This window comes from Medicago sativa, chromosome 4 (assembly GCF_051527215.1).
Source record: "Medicago sativa cultivar Bolivia chromosome 4, Bolivia_mono, whole genome shotgun sequence".
NCBI classification, from domain to species: Eukaryota; Viridiplantae; Streptophyta; class Magnoliopsida; order Fabales; family Fabaceae; genus Medicago; species Medicago sativa.
The window spans coordinates 97,551,774-97,572,957 of record NC_140752.1 but is presented as its reverse complement, the minus strand read 5'-3'; the positions used below and the strand labels follow the sequence as shown (position 1 = coordinate 97,572,957).

The following is a 21,184-nucleotide window of genomic DNA, read 5'->3' as shown; positions in this document are numbered from 1 at the left end:
TTCTCTCCAGAAGGGGTAACTCCAGAAGCTCAAAGAAAGAAGATCAGAAGGGATGCTTCAACTGTAAGAAGCCTGGACACTTCATTGCTGAATGCCCTGATCTTCAAAGAGAAAAGTCAAAGGACAAGTCAAAGAGGTCTACATTCAAACCAAGCAAATTCAAGAAGCAGATTAAGCAGAGTTTAATGGCAACCTGGGATGATTTGGGTAGTGAATCTGGATCTGATAAAGAGGAAGCTGATGATGCAAAGGTAGCTGTTGGGTTGGTAGCAACAGCAACTTCAGAAGCTGGATCAGATTCAGACTCAGAAGATGAAAACGAGGTATATTCCAAAATTCCCAGAGATGAACTTGTTGAGTCACTTAAAGAACTTCTTACACATTTTGAAGTAAGAACCAATGAGTTGAAGGATTTAAAAGAAAAATATGCTGATTTGGTACAACAGCAAAAATCAACTCTATTGGATCTGAAAGCTTCTGAACAAGGACTTAGGGGCTTTGACTTCATGTGTAAAACATATGAAGATCAGCTCAGGTTCTTATGTCAGAAGCTACAAGAAAAGTGTAATGAAAAACCTTTAAGTAACCATGAAATTGCTCTTGAAGATTTTATTATATCTGGCATTGACAGAAGCAGAGTAGCTTCTATGATTTATAGCATTTACAAGAACAATGGCAGAGGAATTGGTTTTCCAGAAGTGAAACTTGAGAAAACCAATCTAAAATCTTGTTGTGAATGCATCAAGGAAGGTCTGAAAACATTCTTTGTACCAGAAGGGGCTGAGTTGGAAACTGTTGTTCAATCAGAACCTGAAGCTTCTAGTCCTAAGGCTAAGATTACTTCAACGCCAAAGAACTCTAAGTCAAAGGCTATGATCAAATCTGATTCCAAGACTTCAAAGGTCAGGATCCTGAAAAGATCAGAACCTATTCCTCAGAGTCTGGTGAAACCAAAATCTGGGGTTCTGAAGTCTAAGTTTCAGAAGAAGATAGTTACTGCTTCTGAAGTACCAAAACCTAAGGTAATGGTTAATCAGAAGCAACCCAACTCACAGCACAAGGTACAAGAAGTGAAGAGTAAAGCCTTAAGTACTAACCTTCCAGGACCCATAGAACAATGGGTACCTAAATCTAAAAATGTCAATGATGCAGGTATGTCTAAGAGCAGTGCCAAAGCAAAGATCATGGTACCTAGACAGCGGTTGCTCAAGACACATGACAGGAGACAAGTCCATGTTCCTCAGCCTAACAATGAAAGAGGGAGGAAATGTGAAATTTGGAGGCAACCAGTCAGGCAAGATCATAGGTACAGGAACTATTGGTAATTCCTCTACCTCAATTAATAATGTATGGTTGGTAGATGGTCTTGAACATAACCTTTTGAGCATTAGTCAATTTTGTGATAATGGTTATGATGTGCTTTTTGAAAAACCCAACTGTACAATAATCAACAAGGAAGACAAATCCATTGTGTTCAAAGGAAAGAGAGTTGACAATGTCTATAAAATCAATTTTTCTGAACTGGCTGATCAGAAGGTGATGTGCCTACTATCAGTGAATGATAAGAAATGGATGTGGCACAGAAGGTTGGGACATGCTAACTGGAGGTTAATCTCTAAGCTTAGTAAGTTACAACTTGTGAAAGGGCTACCAGACATTGACTATCATTCAGATGCACTCTGTGGTGCATGTCAGAGAGGGAAAATTGTGAAATCATCTTTTAAAACCAAAGACATTGTTTCAACCTCAAGACCTTTAGAATTACTCCATATTGATTTATTTGGACCAGTGAGTACTGCATCCCTATATGGAAGTAGATATGGATTAGTCATTGTTGATGATTACAGCAGATGGACTTGGGTGAAATTCATAAAGAGTAAAGATGTTGCGTGTGATGTATTCAGTAGCTTCTGCACTCAAATTCAATCTGAAAAAGGATCAAAAATTTTGAAAGTCAGAAGTGATCATGGTGGAGAATTTGAAAATGAGCCATTTGAAGCTTTTTGTGAAAAACATGGAATTTTCCATGAGTTCTCTTCTCCTAGAACACCACAACAAAATGGGGTTGTAGAGAGAAAGAATAGAACCTTACAAGAAATGGCCAGAACCATGATTCATGAAAACAATTTACCAAAACATTTTTGGGCAGAAGCAGTGAATACAGCATGCTATGTTCAAAACAGGATCTATATTAGACCTATTTTGGATAAAACAGCATATGAACTCTTTAAAGGAAGAAAACCCAATATCTCTTACTTTCATCAATTTGGATGTACATGTTACATTCTGAACAACAAGCTCTACCTAAAGAAATTTGATGCCAAGGCCCAAAGAGGAATCTTTTTAGGTTACTCTGAAAGGTCAAAGGCATACAGAGTGTATAATTCAGAAACACTTTGTGTTGAAGAATCTATGCACGTTAAATTTGATGACAAGGAGCTTGAAGATAAAACTTCAAAGCAAGGTGAAAGTTCTGCAGAGATACAGGTTCCTGAAGCTACTCCAGAACCTGATCAGATAGCTGAATCTGAAGATAGTTCAGAAGCTGAACCCACATCAGAAGCACAAGATGAAGCTGCTTCTGATGAAGCACAAGATGGCTCACATCAAGCAGATCCTCCCAGAAACACATTCAAACACAAGTCTTCACATCCTGAAGAGCTAATCATTGGAAACAAAGATAGTCCAAGAAGAACAAGATCACATTTCAGACAAGAAGAGTCAATGATTGGACTAATCTCAATGATTGAACCTACAACAGTTGATGAAGCACTTTCAGATGATGGATGGATCCTAGCTATGCAAGAAGAGTTGAATCAATTTCAAAGAAATGATGTGTGGGATCTGGTACCCAAACCTCAGCACAAGAACATTATTGGAACAAAATGGGTATTCAGAAACAAGCTGAATGAGCAAGGTGAAGTAACAAGAAACAAAGCCAGACTTGTTGCACAAGGGTATAGTCAACAAGAAGGCATTGATTACACTGAAACGTTTGCTCCAGTTGCAAGATTGGAAGCAATCAGGTTACTTCTTTCCTATGCAGTTAATCATGGCATAATATTATATCAAATGGATGTCAAGAGTGCATTTCTAAATGGTGTCATAGAAGAAGAAGTGTATGTCAAGCAACCTCCTGGATTTGAGGATATTAAATATCCTGACCATGTTTTTAAACTGAAGAAATCACTATATGGCTTGAAACAAGCTCCCAGAGCTTGGTATGATAGACTAAGTAATTTCTTAATCAAAAATGATTTTAAAAGAGGACAGGTTGATACTACACTCTTCAGAAGGACCCTTGAGGAAGATATTCTTGTTGTGCAAATATATGTTGATGATATAATATTTGGTTCTACTAATGCATCTCTTTGCAAGGAATTTTCTGAGTTAATGCAGGATGAATTTGAAATGAGCATGATGGGAGAGCTGAAGTTCTTCCTGGGCATTCAAATCAATCAATGCAAAGATGGAGTCTATGTTCATCAATCAAAGTACACAAAGGAGCTTCTGAAGAAGTTCAAACTTGAAGATTGTAAAGTGATGAACACTCAAATGCACCCTACGTGCACCTTAAGCAAAGAAGATGAAGGAGCTAAAGTAGATCAGAAGCTGTATAGAGGTATGATTGGTTCTTTGTTATACCTCACTGCATCTAGGCCAGATATTTTATTCAGTGTATGCTTGTGTGCAAGATTCCAATCAGATCCTAGAGAATCTCATATGACTGCTGTCAAGAGAATCTTCAGGTATTTGAAAGGAACGACCAATCTTGGACTCCTTTATAGGAAATCCTTAGATTATAAGCTAATTGGATTCTGTGATGCTGATTATGCTGGTGATAGGATTGAAAGAAAGTCAACCAGTGGCAATTGTCAATTTCTGGGTGATAATCTTATATCCTGGGCTAGCAAAAGACAAACAACTATTGCTATGTCTACAGCAGAAGCAGAATACATTTCAGCTGCAAGTTGTTGTACACAACTACTTTGGATGAAACATCAGTTGGAAGATTATCAGATAACTGCTAACAGTATTCCCATTTATTGTGATAATACTGCTGCTATTTGTTTGTCTAAAAATCCAATTTTGCATTCAAGAGCGAAGCACATTGAAATCAAACACCATTTTATCAGAGATTATGTTCAAAAAGGAATTTTAGATATACAATTCATTGATACTGAAAATCAATGGGCTGATATATTTACTAAGCCTTTAACTGTTGAAAGATTTGATTTTATAAAGAAAAATTTGAACATGCACTTTGTATCTGATTAAATGCTTGCTTGCTCCTGAATAGGATTTTAGGTTCTGAAGTTAGTTCAGAAGCGGTAGTCCATCAGAAGCTCTTTATTGAGGTTCTGAGGAAAACTCGCTTCTGATGATGACGTCAGCATCTGAAGTCCAGAAGCTGGATTTGTTGCTTCTGAATAGTTGAATTAGTGGAAACGTTGGAAGTTACCTTTTAAAAAGTAACTTCTGGCCCACTAACTTGGTAGTTACTCTGTGAACTTCTTACGTGGCCTGTATGTGTTGGTGTATAACTAAAAGGGCAATGATGATTTAAAAGCTTTGAAAGTACTTTTCACGCGCCCCCAATTTTGTCATTAATGTTATGTTTGTTTGTCTCTTTTGAATTGCAATCGTTTTACTTTTAACACTTTGTCAATTCACACACTACTCACTCACAACAAACACATTTGCTCTCAAACCTCTTGCGAAGTAAGCGCATTCTCTCAACCTTAGAACCCTAAAATCTTCATCTTCTTCAAATCTTCGTCAATCATCAAATGGCATCATCAAGCTCAAAAGTTTCAGAATCTACATCAAACAAGCAAAGCGTATCAGAATCTGGGTCCATCTACAAAGAGAAGACTATGGATATTCCATGGAAATCCTTAATCGTCCAAGTAGAATCACCAGTGGACTTCACTTCACTCAAGAAGTACGAAGTGGACATGGAAGGCTACGTAGAAACTCAGAAACTGTCTGGCTACTTCAACATGCTAAATGGGCCAACATATGTGAACTTGGTCAAAGATTTCTGGTTAAGGGCTGAAATTGTCAATAGAAAGTCTGTGAAGGCAGCAGATAAACCAGCTGGGTCGAAGAAAGGAAAGAAGGAGATTGAGTTGAATCCCACTTCCTTCAGTAGCCTTGAGATAAGGTCTGAAGTGATGGGTATTCCCGTAATCATCACAGAGGAGATTGTTGCTAAAGCTTGTAGAATGGATGCAGAAGGGAGGTTTCAAGAAATTGTTAAGAAGGATGATGTCCTGCTGCAAAACTACTACAACACTCTTCTGGGTGGTAACAAAGATGCTAAGCCTTCTGAAATGGAGATTCACAATAGAATGTTGGTGAAATTCAGCAACGATTGCTTCTTTCAAAGAGCAGGTGGGTCTGATCAACCCAACAACCAACAGAAGCTAGCAATCTACTTCATGACTAATCTGGAAAAGATAAACTTTCCAAGATATGTATTGGATCATCTCTGCTGGGCTATTAATGAAAGCACAGTCAAAGGAAGGAAACAAGTGCCCTATGGAAGATTGCTCTCTGAGATCTTTTATCAAGGGAAGGTGCTGGATTTGTTGAGAAGAACAAGGGATGCTTCTGATAAATGCTTCGAAGTTTCTACTGCAGAGAAGACTATCAGTAGCAAGACTTTGCATTCAATGCACTTTTTCAAGACAGCTCCTAAAGATGAGAAATGGTTGGAGTTGACCACAGAAGAATCTGAGATTATCAGGGACTTTCCTTCCATAGTTAAGGAAAGTAATCCTGAACACTTAGCTAGATTAGTAGCTGAGTACGTCTTGGAGGAAGATGCGATGTCTCAGGAGGAAGCTGCTCTTGCTAAAGGGAAAGGCAAGAAGGCCAAAGCAGTTGCTGTGTCAGAAGCTGCTGTTTCTGATGCACCTAAAGGGAAAAGGGCCAGAACTAGTTCTGAATCTGATGCTGCTCCTTCTAAAGGAAAGAAGGCCAGAACTAGTACTGAGTCAGAAGCTGCTAAACCTGTTTCTATCAAGGAAAAAGGAAAGATGCAGAAGGTTGGTGCTGCCTCTATTCCTCAGAAAAGAAGAAAAGGTAAGGCAGATTTGGTAATCACCCAAGAGCAGCTGGAGGAAGCTCTTGAAGAAATGGAGAAAGAAGAGGCTGATCCCAAGCTGAAGAAGAAGAAGGCTCCCCTTCAACTTGTGAGTCCTATGGTTGAGATGACTCCAATAAGGAAAAGGATGGCAGATGAACGTGCTTCTGATCTTATATCAGACAGAAAGGAACAAAAAGCACAATACATTCATCAAAGAGATGAAAAGCTCAAGGCCTTGGGATTGGAAGATTGTGATAGGTTCTACAAAGATAAATTGGCTGAAGTAAGAGCCATTGCTGGTAAGCCTACTGAAGACAATGAGGAAGACGATATGATGCTCATTTTTGAAAATGCTCCAGAAGAGGGAACTTCAGAAGTAGTTCCTCAAGCTGCTGATCCACAAAAGATCACTTCTGAAGCTGGCCCTGCAGATCAGGTAATTCAGATTCCAGTCACCTCTCTCCCCATTTCACCCTCTTCACCATCAGCACCTGAACCAATAGAAGACACTTCTGTCTTAGACAATCTTGCTCTCCACTACTCAGGTGAGTTACCCATAGACAAATTTACTTCAGAAAAGGCCTCTGAAGCAACTCCAGAAGCAGCTGCTTCTGAAAATGTTGTTTCAGAAAATCCCCATCAACAAACACCTGAACCACATAAACCCACAACACCCCCACAACAACCACCAACAGCTACCATTGACCCCCAACTCAACACTCAAACATCATCTTCACCACAACAACCACCAACTGAAACTGAATTTCAACCTTTACCTGAACACTCCCCAGAACCAACTCCCATGGATGTTGACATCTCTCTAGTCAATGTTCAAGCCTCAACCTCTACCACTCACATTGCCTCTGACCAGCCTTCATCTTCAAACACACAAACACACTTTACCATTCCAGTTCCTAACCCTGTTCAAGATTTGGAAATCAGTGATTCTGATCTTGAAATCCTTGAACAACCACCCTCAAACATCCTGGAATCTAGATATATTAATTCTGAGCTTCTCTCAATCCTGAGTCAGTTGCATAATCTTGTGGATCAACGAAGGACAATTGATCTCACAAGTGCATATGATGACTCCTGGGCATCTCTTCAGAACCGGGCAACTGAGCTAATTGAAAGCATAAGGGCTAAGTGCATCAGAAGCAAGGAAGCTTCTGTCAGGAAGTTAATGGAGCATCTGAATCAGAGTCTCAGAGTAAGAAGTTCTACACTGCTCCTGGCAAACCAGCCTTTCTTCTCAGAAACGGACTACTTGACCAGAGAAGCCAGGTTGTGTAAGCTTCTGAAGAAACAGATGGCACAGCAGCAGCAAGAAGCTAAGGAAAGGGAACAGGCTCTTCTCCAGAGGCAACAACAGCTTGAAGAACTGTTGCAGAAGAAGATTGAAGAAATGGAGGAGATGAAGAAACAACATCAAACCAACCCTTAGTTGCACACCCTTGTGTTTTTCTTTTTGTTTGTTGTTTGTTTTAAATTCCTAGTCCTTGCTTCTGAAACCATTCTGTTTTAATTCTCTTTGCTTCTGAATGCTTACTGATTCTGACTGTTTAGCTGCTTCTGACAATTGATATACATGTTCATATATTTTGCTCTGACTTATTTAGTTCACTTTCTTTTATACTCTCTTTTGTTTGAGTTTTTCTCAAATCTTTTTGTCTTTTATGCTTATTTTAATTTTTTTTGATAATGACAAAAGGGGGAGTATATGTGACAAGTATTTAAAGGCTCTGAGCCCCATTAATGGCATTTGAAATTTTTGAAAAACTTCTATCATTTTTTCTTACCTTATTGGTATAAGCTATGAACGAACGAAGGAGTATCAAAATTCAAGTAAAATTAATTGAACCATTCTTCTTATCTATAAGTTAATTCTTTCAATGATTCAATTTTGTTTTTAAGCTCTGATAATTTTATTGCGCGAAAAATGAATTTAATTAACCTGGATAGAACTTAGGGGGAGCTTACAAACCTCACCTTAAAGACTATCAGACTCAGGGGGAGTTTGAGCTTACAAACCTTAGATTCTGAGCTTACAAACCTCAGAACCCCAAAGTCAACTTGTTAATTAGATTAACAACAATTGATCAATTTTAAATACTTTTGTTTGTCATCATCAAAAAGGGGGAGATTGTTGGAACAAAATGTGTTTAACAATGAACCTTAAAGGGTTTTGATGATAACAAGGTATTAAAAATTGTAAATTGGACTAGCTAATATTTGTTCAAGTGTACAGGACCATAATTATAAAGTTACATCATCATTGGTTCTGAATGAGCAAATAAAGAGCTATGGAAACAACAAAAATTTGAAGCTTGGACGTTCCTGAAGGCAACTTGCTACTGAAGAGAAAAAGCGCTCCTGAAGTCAAGCTGCTCCTGAAGAAATAGCGCTCCTGAAGTAAGCTGCTCCTGAAGAATAGTGCTTCTGAAGACAAGAGGTCCAGAAGCCACATCATCAGAAGCTGCGTCATCAGAAGCTGCAGAAGTCATATCATCAGAAGTTGTATCATCAGAAGCTGCATCATCAGAAGCTGCCTCATCAGAAGCCATTTCACCAGAAGCTGAATATCAACTGGATTTGCAAAGAATCAAGAATTGAAGAATTATCAATGCAAAAGCTGTCTATTGGATTCGAAAACACAAACAAAGGATTAGTGGAGTTTGCAACGGTCATTTCAAAGGTGTTTGAAGGCGTGTGTTTGCAATTTGGACGAAAGCGTTGACATTGTACTTTGTACGAATTGTACAACCACGTTCTCCACTACTCTGTTTTGTGTCCACGCTACAGGACAAGAAAACAGCTCCAGAATACGGTTTCGCCTGCATAGATGTTCCTTTGGATAAGGAATGGATTTCAAATTTGTTCTTCATAGGACAACAACCAAATCAGGCAATATATCATTGGTGAAAGATCAAGCTTCAACAACGACTCTTTGGTGCGCTGGCAATTTCACAACGTCTCTTTCACACCTCTATATAAAGGAGTGAAGACCTAGAGATTTGGTAATGCAAGAACGCTGAACGAAAGACTCACAAGATTTTCACAAGTACCAAACCTCTGCTGAAATTGTTCTGCATTCACTTAGAATTTCTGTGTCTCAAGTCATATCTTAGAAATTCTTAAGTCCATTGAGTCTGTATCTGATTTGTATTGTGAGCACCTCTGATTGTATATCAAGTGTTCAACCTTAAACAATTTTCTGTGTAATTTTGTTTAGTTAAGAAGTCTCTTGCAGTTGTGCTTGAGCAGGAAGTCTCTTGATTGTGTTCTTGAGCAAAGGAAGTCTCTTGCTTGTGTGCTTGAGCATTGGAAGTCTCTTGCTTGTGTGCTTGAGCATTTGTAATCAGATATTACTCATAGTGAAATCTCCTTGGAAGTGCAAGGGGGACTGGACTACTTCCGGATTGTGGAAGGAACCAGTATAATTGCTTTGTGTCGTTCTTCTTCTCTCTCTCTGTTTTATTCCGCTGCATTTAGATTCTGATTATCACTTCAGAAGCTGTCTCACTTAGCTTCTGATCAGTGTGTTCAGTTTTTAGGAGAAACGAAGAATTTTTCTAAAACACAATTCAACCCCCCTTCTTGTGTTTTTCTCACCTTCATAGACTTCAAACAAAAAGATAACATTGTGTTAAAAATAACACAAAGATAAAATTACAATCTATAAAACATGCCCATACATCTATAACAATATATAAAAAGAATATGAGATCTTCTTTATTATACCTTTAAACAAATTTGTTTTAAGAATGTTATTTTGTTGGCGTTATTAAAAGAGATAAGAATCTTTATTATATATTGGTGGAAAAATATAAACATAGTTTGTTACTAATTAATTTTTTCTGAAGAGTTGTTGCTATATTTTTATCAAGTAGCTTAGTGGCTGAAATTCATTTTTTAAGGTGAATAAGTGGGGTGCTCGGTGTTTGAATCCTAACCCCTCCATATAACAATGCATTGTAAACTGAGCTATAAAAGTGGGGCACAAATATTACTATTTAAAAGTGACAAACATTCATATATAATTTAATCAAAATAAAAATTTCATTAAAAAATTGCTTATAATTTACACACATTAACATAGTAAAAAAGACGGACAGATAGACACGAAATGTCCATCTGAACGCGCTTATAAATTTATTAGTAATTGATATGTATTTCTTACAATTTCAATTAATTACAGGAGTAACTGTTAGATCATTAAAATAATTTGTCAAAAAAATATTTAAATTTAACTATAAGTACTGGAAAAGTCGTATAAATGATGATTTGTAATTAAAAAAAGCACATAAAAAAATTACACTCGCAAATTAATTTATTATTTACATAACAATAAACTTATTGTTCATTCTCTAAAAAAAAAACTTATTGTTCATAAGTCATAACATAGCAATCAACTTTTTCCTATTGACTTTGTCGAAAAAAAACCTTTTTGTTTACAAGTCTCTTAGAAACACTTGTTAACGAATAAAAAACAAAATTAAAGACAAAATAAAGTAAAATACATAATTTTTAAAGTAATATTTCAGTTTTTTATTTCTTCAGGGCACTTGCTAGATTTTTTTGATAGAAATGGCAAGTCATATTAGAGAGTTTGAATCGAATTCAACTAGAGAATGTATATTTTTTTTAAGGATTAGAGAGAATGTATATATCACCTTCTTTTTTTACTGGTATATGGCCTAGTGTTTATGTCTCAACCCTATATAAATAATAATATTCCCTCTACACCTTATTTTAATTTGATGATTTTATTTTTAGGGTTATGATATTTTTTTAGGGATATTATTTATTTAATGATCTTGATTTGTTCAATAGTATGACCAATGAGTCGTCATTGGACTTGATTTTCTTTTTAAAAAAATCCTTTGAAAAAATATTTTTCTATAAAAGCACGCTCTCTCATACAAGAGGCGCATGTTAGTAGGCCCCATGCAAAAACACAATGAGAAAGATACTCTTCCAATAATAACCACCACATGGAGGAGGAGCCCGACCCCATGTTCTTGTTGTCCATTTATTTTTTTGATTTAAAGAGGTATATTGTTCATTTAACTATAACAACCCCAAAGGAACTTTCTCGTATACATTTTGTATCATATCCCCTTTATATATATACAAAGTACAGTTAATTACATCACATAAGCAGTATAATTAACAATAAAAGTACAGCTTGAGTTTTCCAGGCACTTTCACTTATAATCTACTCCCTCCGTTTCAAAATGAGTGTCGTTTTAGGTGTTTACACACATATTAAGAAATGCAATGATTAAAAGAAAAAGAATGGTTATTTTGCAAAATTATCCTTATTAACTATTGATTAGTTTTAAAAGTAATACTTTGGAAGTAGTGTGCAGAGTATTAATTGGAGGGTACAATTGAAATGAAAAAGTTATTATTGCATTGGAAACTGAAAGTGACATTCATTTTGAAACAAATTTTTTAGCTAAAGCAAAACTCATTTTGAAACGGAGGGAGTAAGATTCATGCTAACATGATTCAGGCTCCATAATCATTGTATTAATAATAGCACCCAATCTAACTAGCATCATCTAAAGCAATTTATTTTAGACTTCTAACAATAAAATAAAACCAACGACTGTTTCCCAAGGTTTGCCCTAATTAAGTAATCAAAATATATAGTTATTATACATTGAATTACATAGGTACTTAATCACTTATACCCTATATCATAAGACTAAACTGACCACATCTAACTCTGATTCTATTGTTCTATTAAAAATCTAGAGAGAAATTTTATATATGTATCTTTTCCATACTAAAATTATATATATATTTTTTTCTTCTGCATTGTCCCAATAAACTTCAAAATTCAAGGTTATTAATTAGGTCAAAGGCAGCTTTTGGACCCTTAGAAATCATTAATTCGGAAACGGCCCATAACCTTGAAGCTTCAGTTATGTTGGATCCCAATTTGGAAGTTGAGGTTTCGTTGCAGTCAGCAAAGTACTTGCCGGACACATTGACGAGCCTTGGGTGAGTTGCCACATAACATGTTGTTGCAGCTGCCTGTATATAAGTTTATTTGCGGTAATTAAATCAGAGCTCAAAAGAAAAACACAACAACAAATTAATGGACAGAATCTTTTAATGCAAAAATAAAAATAAAAAATGCATACAACCAATAATGTATTCGCATGTTGTAGCAACCTCTCATTCAACGACTCTACTTATACGCCTATAAAATATATTTGTCATCACAAATTCAAAGTATACACTTTTATTCATTCAATACCTCTCACACTTTGCTCTCTTTTCAAGAATATCTTATATGTGGGATACATGTATTTTTATTGAACATAAAATAAGGGTAAAAAATAAAATAAAGAAGTAATACATCTCAATGCGTGACTTTTTTTATTATTACGAGAAGAGAATGGTTCAAATATTGTTTTGAAGGGGAGGCTTATGCTAGCTTTGAAGAATTGTAGGTAATTTATCTATCAACCAATTAAAGTTAATTAAAATTCTTCCACTTTGTATACAAATTTCCTGATCCAGTAGTTAATTTTGATTAATTGATGGGTAAATTACCGACAATTTTTTAGAGGTAACCTAGAAAAAACTTTATAAATGAGACGTGAGTGTGTAAAAGCTAGCAAAGTTTACGTAGAACATGCACAAGGTGGCGTTTAGTTTGGACCCATACATGTATTGGTCCATACTGGATCAAGATTTCTGACCATTAAATTACACAAGCTTATAGATTTTACCATGTATTCGCTCCACTATATCGGACCTTCTACTCATGAATATTTATTTTTATTCTTTCTCATTCTTCTCTTTCTCTCTCCAAAACCCTTTTCCTCCTCCACTTTCTCTCTCCAACCTTCTTCTTGCTGGAGAATCTCTGATCCTTTATGTTACTTACACTTATACACAAATTCATAGTTCATGCCATCCATTGTTTTTCAGATCTCAATTTACCCTTTTAAAATTTTGTATTATCCATCATTATGTGTACAAATAAATAAAATTAAACCACAACTGAAGCTTGATTTAATTTGAGATTTTGGTTCTGATAGTGATAGTTGAAAATAATAAACAGAGTGGACACAAAAATGATAAACATGGATGTAGAAAAAACCAATGGCACCGTAAGAATTGTTGGAGAAAACACCAGTTTTATTTATTTATTTATCAGAACAAGCTAACTTTTGGGTTGAAATCTTAGGCCATTGAACACAAACAACACTCAATCAAATTAAATTAATGCAAAAAATATTTATGTCTTCAATCTCTTCAAATTGTTTGTGAGTTATGGTTGTTGGTATTTTGGAATGAAACATGCTTATCAGTGTGGTGGTTGGAGTGAATGGAGGGGTGATGCTGGTGAGTAAACATCTAGAGGATCGATGTTAATTTGGTAATGTAAAGTCCAAAAAAAATTTCAATAGATGAGCACAAGAATAAGAAAAGAAAATGTTGGTGATGGTGTATCAAAGGAGAGAGAGATACTGGAAGAGTGAGAGAGCAACTCATGGTGCAGATAGACTACCATAAAATCTAGGCTTAATTGCACTTTTGGCCCCCTATCTTTTCAAAAGTTGCGGTTATGGCCCCCTAACTAATTTAAATACAAAACAGCCCCCTAAGTATTGATTCTTTGGCAGTTTTGGCCCCCTGGTCCATTTTTGACTTGGTCGTTGATGACGTGGCACCCAGACCCCTTATGTTTGGTGCCACGTGGATATTATTTATTTTTTATTTTTTTTTAAAAGCTTGCTGGCATTTTGAAATTGGAGAAATTAAAAAAAAATGGAAAATTAAAAAAGGACATCATGAATTTGCGGCAGCCTCAAAATATGGATCAAAAACACTTTTTCTTCCAAAAAACCTCAAGAACATCATGAACCTTCAAACCTCATAAACAGAAGAACAAACCAAAATCAGCAAATCCAAAGATCTACACTCCAAAAAATTATCATCAATTTCTCAAGAACATTCTTCCAGCAAGAACATTCAAATACAACCAGTACCATACCTCAACCTTCATCACAAACTCGGTGCTCACAATGAGCATACATCTGACATTACAAAGTTGTTCATAACACACACGTTTTCAATCTGTTCAATACAAACCGAGTCACTAGAAATGAACTCACAAACACAAGCTTGTAATCGAATCTAACAGAAGAGAAGAAAGGAGAGGAAGTTGTAACTGATTCATAAGCCGATCTATACAACATCAAACAACCTTGAAAATTAAAGAAATGAAGACAAATCGGTGAAGGAAGAAGAAAGAACGGAGTCCAGAACCGAATCCAACATCAAGAAGGTGAGCAAGGCGGAATCGAAGTGGAGGGAGAAAGAACAAGTAAGTCTGGCTCAGTTCAAGTCGGACCCATCCTTGCAGTTCCAAATCGAAGAAAAAGAGGTGATAAGGGTGGAGGCTTATTACGGCGACGGATCAGATGACGATGGAAGGAAGAGTGGTGATAAGGGTGGAGGTGGTCGGTGAGGAGAAGGGAGAGGAAAAAGGGGTAGCAACGACGATGACGGCGGAAGGGTGGAGGTTGTCAGTAAGGAGAAGGGAGAGGAAGATTAGTGGTTGTGGGAGAAGAAGGGAACGTGAGAAGAAGAAGAAACTAATTTTTTTTTTTAATTTCTTCCCCAATTTAAAAATGCCAGCAAGCTTTTAAAAAAAATAAAAATAAATAATATCCACGTGGCACCAAACATAAGGGGTCTGGGTGCCACGTCATCAACGACCAAGTCAAAAATGGATCAGGGGGCCAAAACTGCCAAAGAATCAATACTTAGGGGGTTGTTTTGTATTTAAATTAGTTAGGGGACCATAACCGCAACTTTTGAAAAGTTAGGGGGCCAAAAGTGCAATTAAGCCTAAAATCTATACATCTTATTTGATCAATGGTTTAAGTTAATTGGTCAAGTTGGACCAATTTTTCAATGGGTCCAAATTAAACTTTACCCATGCACAAATAGAGAACATTGAATATATATTATAGTACAAGTTCTACTATAGTGTATTGAATTTACCTGGGGAATGGTCTTTAAGAGCTTGGAAGCCAAGAAGAAAACTAAATCTGCATTTGATTTTAGAATAGAAAAGGAAAATTCTGAAATCAATTAACGGCTGCACTGCAGACATAAAAAAGGAACCAAAACTTTGACCCAAAACAAGAGTGTTATTGTTCCTACCAACCTGTAAGAAAGCCTTCACGCTCTCTGGTGAGTCTGGTTCTCACGACCCCCGGATGAACGCAGTTCACAGTCACGTTGGCATCCATTTCCTGCACATATTTAATACCCCAAATTATTTACTAGTATTTTATTTATTTATACGTGCTCATTAATAAAATAAACTATATAAACTGGAGAAATAATTAGCAAGAACAGGCAGGGGTTAAATTATAGCAAATGAAGTCGTGGGGCATTTGATTACTGACATAGCAAACAAACAAATTTCACTTTTAAATATGGATAGGATATGATATGTAGATGATACTACTATACTATAGTAGATGAGATCGAGATGGATATTGCATGTTATTATAGTTAATTAAATTAAATAAAATACTCCATAAAAGATGAATGAATAGATAGTGTAGTGAAATTATATGTTACCTTGAGTCTGCGAGAAAGCTCGTTAGTGTGGAAAACGTTGGCGAGTTTGGAAAGAGCATAAGCACGTGTGGCGTCGTACTCACTGGGGACATCACACAACACAAACATATTTCAATCCAACAAATTAGTAAACAGAAACACAAATGTAGCGTAGCGTAGTGTAGTGTTTGGTAAACATATCACATCATTTTCATTTCAAGTACGGCTTGTTTACGTGAAAATCACATTTTTGTTCCGAAACTTGGAAGTGTAACTAGATGTCATTGATCCTTGAATGCATTGAAACTACAAACACATTCATAAATGGTAGTAATTTTTATTAGTCATTGTAGTCCTCGTAATTTGTTTTAGGGTCTTGTTAACGAGTCCCCCCGGGGCACTCTTTAAGGATTCTAAAAGAAGAAATAATTTTATAAAAAAGTCAAGGATTTCGATTTCCGATGCATTGATTACACATATTTTCATGATAAGTTATCATTTAAAGGCCTTAACCAGTGCCCGAGGCACTGGTTAACATTTCCCTTTGTTTTATGATAGCCAATTTAATCCTCAAATATATTTTTTTATCAATTTAATATATTAAGGATTACTAACAAAAGAATACAGTAGAGATATGTTTGCAATTCTAATATATTTAACGCCTATAGTAACAACACCTCACGTATAAAGACCATATCTCTTCCGAGTTACATGGTATTACTGGCCCAAAGTTTTGGCAAAATTGCAGGTTAACAAAAGGTAATTTTTTTTTTTGGACAAAAGGTAAATTCTTAGATAGTTGGGTATATATACATACTCTTGTGGCAAAATTAAAACTAATTTTAAAATAAATTAATATAAAAATATGATATGACCTTTATAACAATGTGAATACATATCCAACCAATCCCCAGAGACGAGTGTTCAGCTAGCTTAACCAAAATTTCATTCAAGGTGTAATAACGAATAAGTCAAATAAATTGATAAGATTATACTCCCTCCGTCCCGGAATACCTGAGTCAGTTTGGTTTTTCACACAGATTAAGAAAAATGTATAAATAAAGGGGAAAGTGAAATATATTGAATTGGGAATGATGAAAGTAGTATTAATTAGAGTTATATTGTATTGGGAATGATGAAAGTTGTATTGAAAATTGAAATGACTCAGTTATTTTGGGACACTTTTTTTTAGTAAATGGGTCAGATATTCCGGAACGGAGGGAGTGGTAGTTATTTGTCACCTTTTGTTGCGGCATATATGAGCCAAATAGGAGATGACGTCGCCAGTAAACCAACCGTGTATTGCGGACGACACGTTCACTATCCTTCCTTGTATCCCTGTCTCCTTTGCCGTTTCAACCATCTTCTTCATCAACATTTTTGTCAACAGAAAATGACCTGCACCACAATATTAATTAATTAAATTATATATATACCCATCAAATAACAAAAATATATAAAAATTAATTTGTTGTAATCTTACTCACCAAAATAATTAGTGGCAAAGGTCATTTCAACTCCATCCTCAGAGATTGCGTGCTCTTCTGCAAACTTCCCAGCATTGTTTCTAGTCAACAACCAATCATTCAAATTCAAATAAATAAATATGGTCAAAGAACGAAAAAAATATATACTGTACTACTTATGTACTGTATTAGATTAGATCAGATCATTAAAAATGATAAATAAATCTCGACACTTCTAATGGAAGACGTACATGTGTTAATGTTTGTGTTAATGTCTGACGCCGACACCAACACATGAAATTATAATGAATTATGTTATTTTTATCAAATTATTATTACTGTCGACATGTTAATATTGTGTTCGATGTGTGTATGTGATAAAACATAATTGCATGAAATGAGAGTATATACATATACATACATGAGGAGATTGAGAGGGAAACCGATGGAGTGAAAACGAGTAACGAAGTTGGTAACAGAATTGAGAGAACTGAGATCAAGTGCCATAACTATAATCTCCGCTTCAGGACACTCCGTCACTATTCTTCCTCTTGTTTCCTCCGCATTTTTCATGCTACGCGCCGGTAAAATCACCCTCGCCCCTCTCTTCGCCAACACACGCGCCGTTTCCGCTCCGATTCCTGACGTACCACCTGTTATGATGGCGGTGATGGAACGGAGATCGCCGCAGGTTTCGGTGACTTGTTCGGCGGTGGATTTGGATCCAAAACCGCTTGGACCAGCCGATCCGATTAGGTATTTAACCGTTTCAAGCATCTTGTGAAATCTCTCAAGCAATAGTGGTTCTAGTTTGGGGACCGTGATAGTATTAATTAATAGGGTCAAATTGGTTCTGAGAAAGGTGGTTATCTTTTACACTGACAGTAGTATGATTCTGAAGATGCTATGCTATACAATTCGGCTCTGTCTCTGCGTGCATTAATATCAATATCAAAGTACTACATAGTACTCATGCAGAAGAAAAGAAAGGAAAGGATTGGGAAGAGAAGCAGCATATAAAGTAGTATTATTCATTCACTGAGAGAAAAAGAGGGGAAAGTAAAGGAGAAAGGGATCTTCACTCTTCAGCGTGCGTGATAACGAAACTGTCACACAACACAATACATTGTTTAAAGGCTATATACAATTCAAAAAGTTGTATAACTACCTCACTACCTACTTATATTTTCTGGAAAATAATACTTAGACATTTATAATTCATTTGACACACCTTAATTAAAAGAGAAAGAAAAAAAATGATATAATAGATGTGATATACCAATGATAAATAGGAAAAAATATAAAGAGAAAATGAGTTGTTGAACGAATTTGTGTTAATTTAGAGTGACAAAATCTCGTTACACTATTTTTTTCTATTAAAATGAGTAGTAGTATATAATCAATTAATTAATTTTTTTAATTACTATTGCGTTAAAAAAAATTGTAATAACCATAACTAAATAGATTAAACTCATGTTATCCTGGTAAATAATCTTTACATTGTTCAATATAATTAACCATTACTTTATAAAGTATTTTGTCCGTTTTGAGTGTAAGCCTTTTAGAAATGGTGCTTTGTTGAGTTAAAGACCATGAGTGTTGTTTATAAACAACTCTTAGTTTCAATTCTCGACCAATGGTGAACTCTAAGGTGTACCGAAATAGACGTTCTGCAATTGAGATTAAAGGAGATTGTGAGTTCAATTTTGACAGGGAGCATCAATAATTTGTCTACGATCAATGATGCTGGTTGAAACTATAACCAAGCGCAAAGTTGCTAGGTGGTGTCTTTCCTTACGCATTGTTTGGATAATTCTATGACATACGAGGATCCAAATTACTTTGGATTCATTTTCCTTTGTTCCTCTATGTTGGTGGTCCGGCTACGCAGCAGGTCCCTCGTTGAGCCTTTGTGTCTTAGGGTTGAACTTTGGCCGAGTACGAAACCTTTCTAAAAGACAAGTGTTATATAGCACGACGACTCTTCACCCCATAACTTTAGACGATGTAGAAATCAATGGCAAAAGAAAATGAGAAAGAGTAAATAATTAATAAAAGGGAAAAATGTTCATCAAACAATATGGAATAATTCATTTGCATTCATACTTGTTGTTCGTCGTACCAACAAACATTTTCCCTTCTAAAATTACATACATAATCAATTATGATGTAATAGCACTAATAAGGGTAATATATGAAAATTAAACGCTAAACTGCTTTTTTTTTGCAACATCCAATTAGTTTCTTCCGGTGAAACTATAACTAAATTACATTAACATATTAACGATATGAAAAGTGGTCCTTCCTTGGTCGCTAGTGTTGTCCCTTACTGGGGAGGGTGATAACTGCACATAGAAACAGAAGTAATCAACAACAAGAAAAAGGAAAAGGAAAACAAAATAAAATTAAAAAATAAAAAAGAGTTGTACTTGTACAACCAACATACTTGTCACGCATACAAGATAAGAGTAATTAACAATATTTAGAAGAGTCATGTTAACCGGTGCCTCTGGGCACTAGTTAAGCAGCTAAAAGTGGAGAGAAAAAAGAAAGTCAACATTAAAAGCAATAGTACTTTTTTCAAGTTTTAAAAAGTAAAATACACAATTTTCGAGAAAACATTTCCTTTTATAATTCCTTATTTATAGTAGTATTATATTTTTCCCTATTTAGAATAATGTTTAAATGCATGACTGAGATTATATTTTTCCTTAGTTATAGTAGTATTATATTTTACTACTCCCTCCGTTTTAAAATGAGTGTCGTTTTAGGTGTTTACACACATATTAAGAAATGCAATGATTAAAAGAAAAATAATGATTATTTTACCAAATTATCCTTATTAACTATTGGTTAGTTTTAAATACAATACTTTGGAAGTACACCCTCCGGTCACAAATATAAGCAAAAATTCATATTTTAGATTCATTCAATAAATGACGTATGTGGTCTTTATTGTAGACAATATACATCATTTATTGAATGAATCTAAAACATGTATTTTTGCTTATATTTGCGACCGGAGGGTGTAGTGTGCTGAGTATTAATTGGAGGGTACAATTGAAAAGAAAAAGTTATTATTGCATTGGAAACTGAAGGTGACATTCATTTTAAAACAAATTTTTTTGGCCAAAGCGACATTCATTTTGAAACGGAAGGAGTATTGCTATATTATTTGATCAAGTACTTATATCACTTTAATTACTTTTTGCTTTTGGCTTTCTCTGTATATATCTGTGTGCCAGGGAAAGACACGAAAGATATCATATCATACTGCTTTTATTTCCAATTCTTGGCACTATCTTTGCCCCGATGATTATCTGGTTCTGATGCGCCAGAAGTTAATTAATTAATCTAATTAAAGATAATCTAGCTAAAAAGAGAACGAACATAGACCGTTAACTTTTTTCCACGAACAATGACAATGTGTCAGGTTCAGAGATTACACACTGTAATTATCAGTTTGACTTTTACAAGTGTAATTGAATAACGTGTCAATCCAGTCTCCTCTTTTTAATCATCATTCATTGTTCTTTTTTTCTTTAATCAGTGGCTAAATCTAGTATTATTGGTGGATGAGAATTCATCTAGTCTATTTCAAACTAGCAAAAAGATAACGTACATTTACTTGGAAAATACTTGCGTACCATAGTAGTTGGGTACCATTGTACCATTGGCCAGTCAAATTTTGACACATGTCAGAAATCTTTTAAAACCAGTTCTTATAAAAACCGGCTTTAAAAGTCTAAAACGAAATAAAATAATTTGGATAATATCTAAAATTAAATATTTTATGGAAGGTCTTATAAACCCATTTGGGAAAATAATACCCCAACCATTTATATTAGAGCCTAATTATAATAATATAATTAGAATGAGAAATCAAATTAATTGGCTAAGAGAAACAGCATATTGGTTTCTAATATTTGAAGATAATTATTCCACATATTGGGAATATGAAAATTTTGCAAATCTTTTAAGCCTTAAAATACAAAAGTTTATACATGGCTAGTAAAGGTGT

At 35.3% G+C, this 21,184-nt stretch overlaps 1 protein-coding gene across 1 annotated transcript; it reads right to left on the bottom strand.

Moving 5' to 3' along the window:
• Positions 1–11,709: 11,709 nt before the first annotated feature.
• Positions 11,710–18,276, bottom strand: LOC146934373 (NAD(P)-binding Rossmann-fold superfamily protein). The gene is made up of 7 exons (XM_085706254.1): positions 17,585–18,276; positions 17,185–17,264; positions 16,939–17,095; positions 15,719–15,800; positions 15,297–15,384; positions 15,131–15,177; positions 11,710–12,139 (listed from the first exon to the last, which is right to left on the bottom strand). The coding sequence occupies exons 1-7, from the start codon at positions 17,938–17,940 to the stop codon at positions 11,936–11,938; spliced, it is 1,014 nt and encodes a 337-aa protein (XP_085562380.1). The 5' UTR covers positions 17,941–18,276; the 3' UTR covers positions 11,710–11,935.
• Between the last annotated feature and the right edge of the window lie 2,908 nt (positions 18,277–21,184).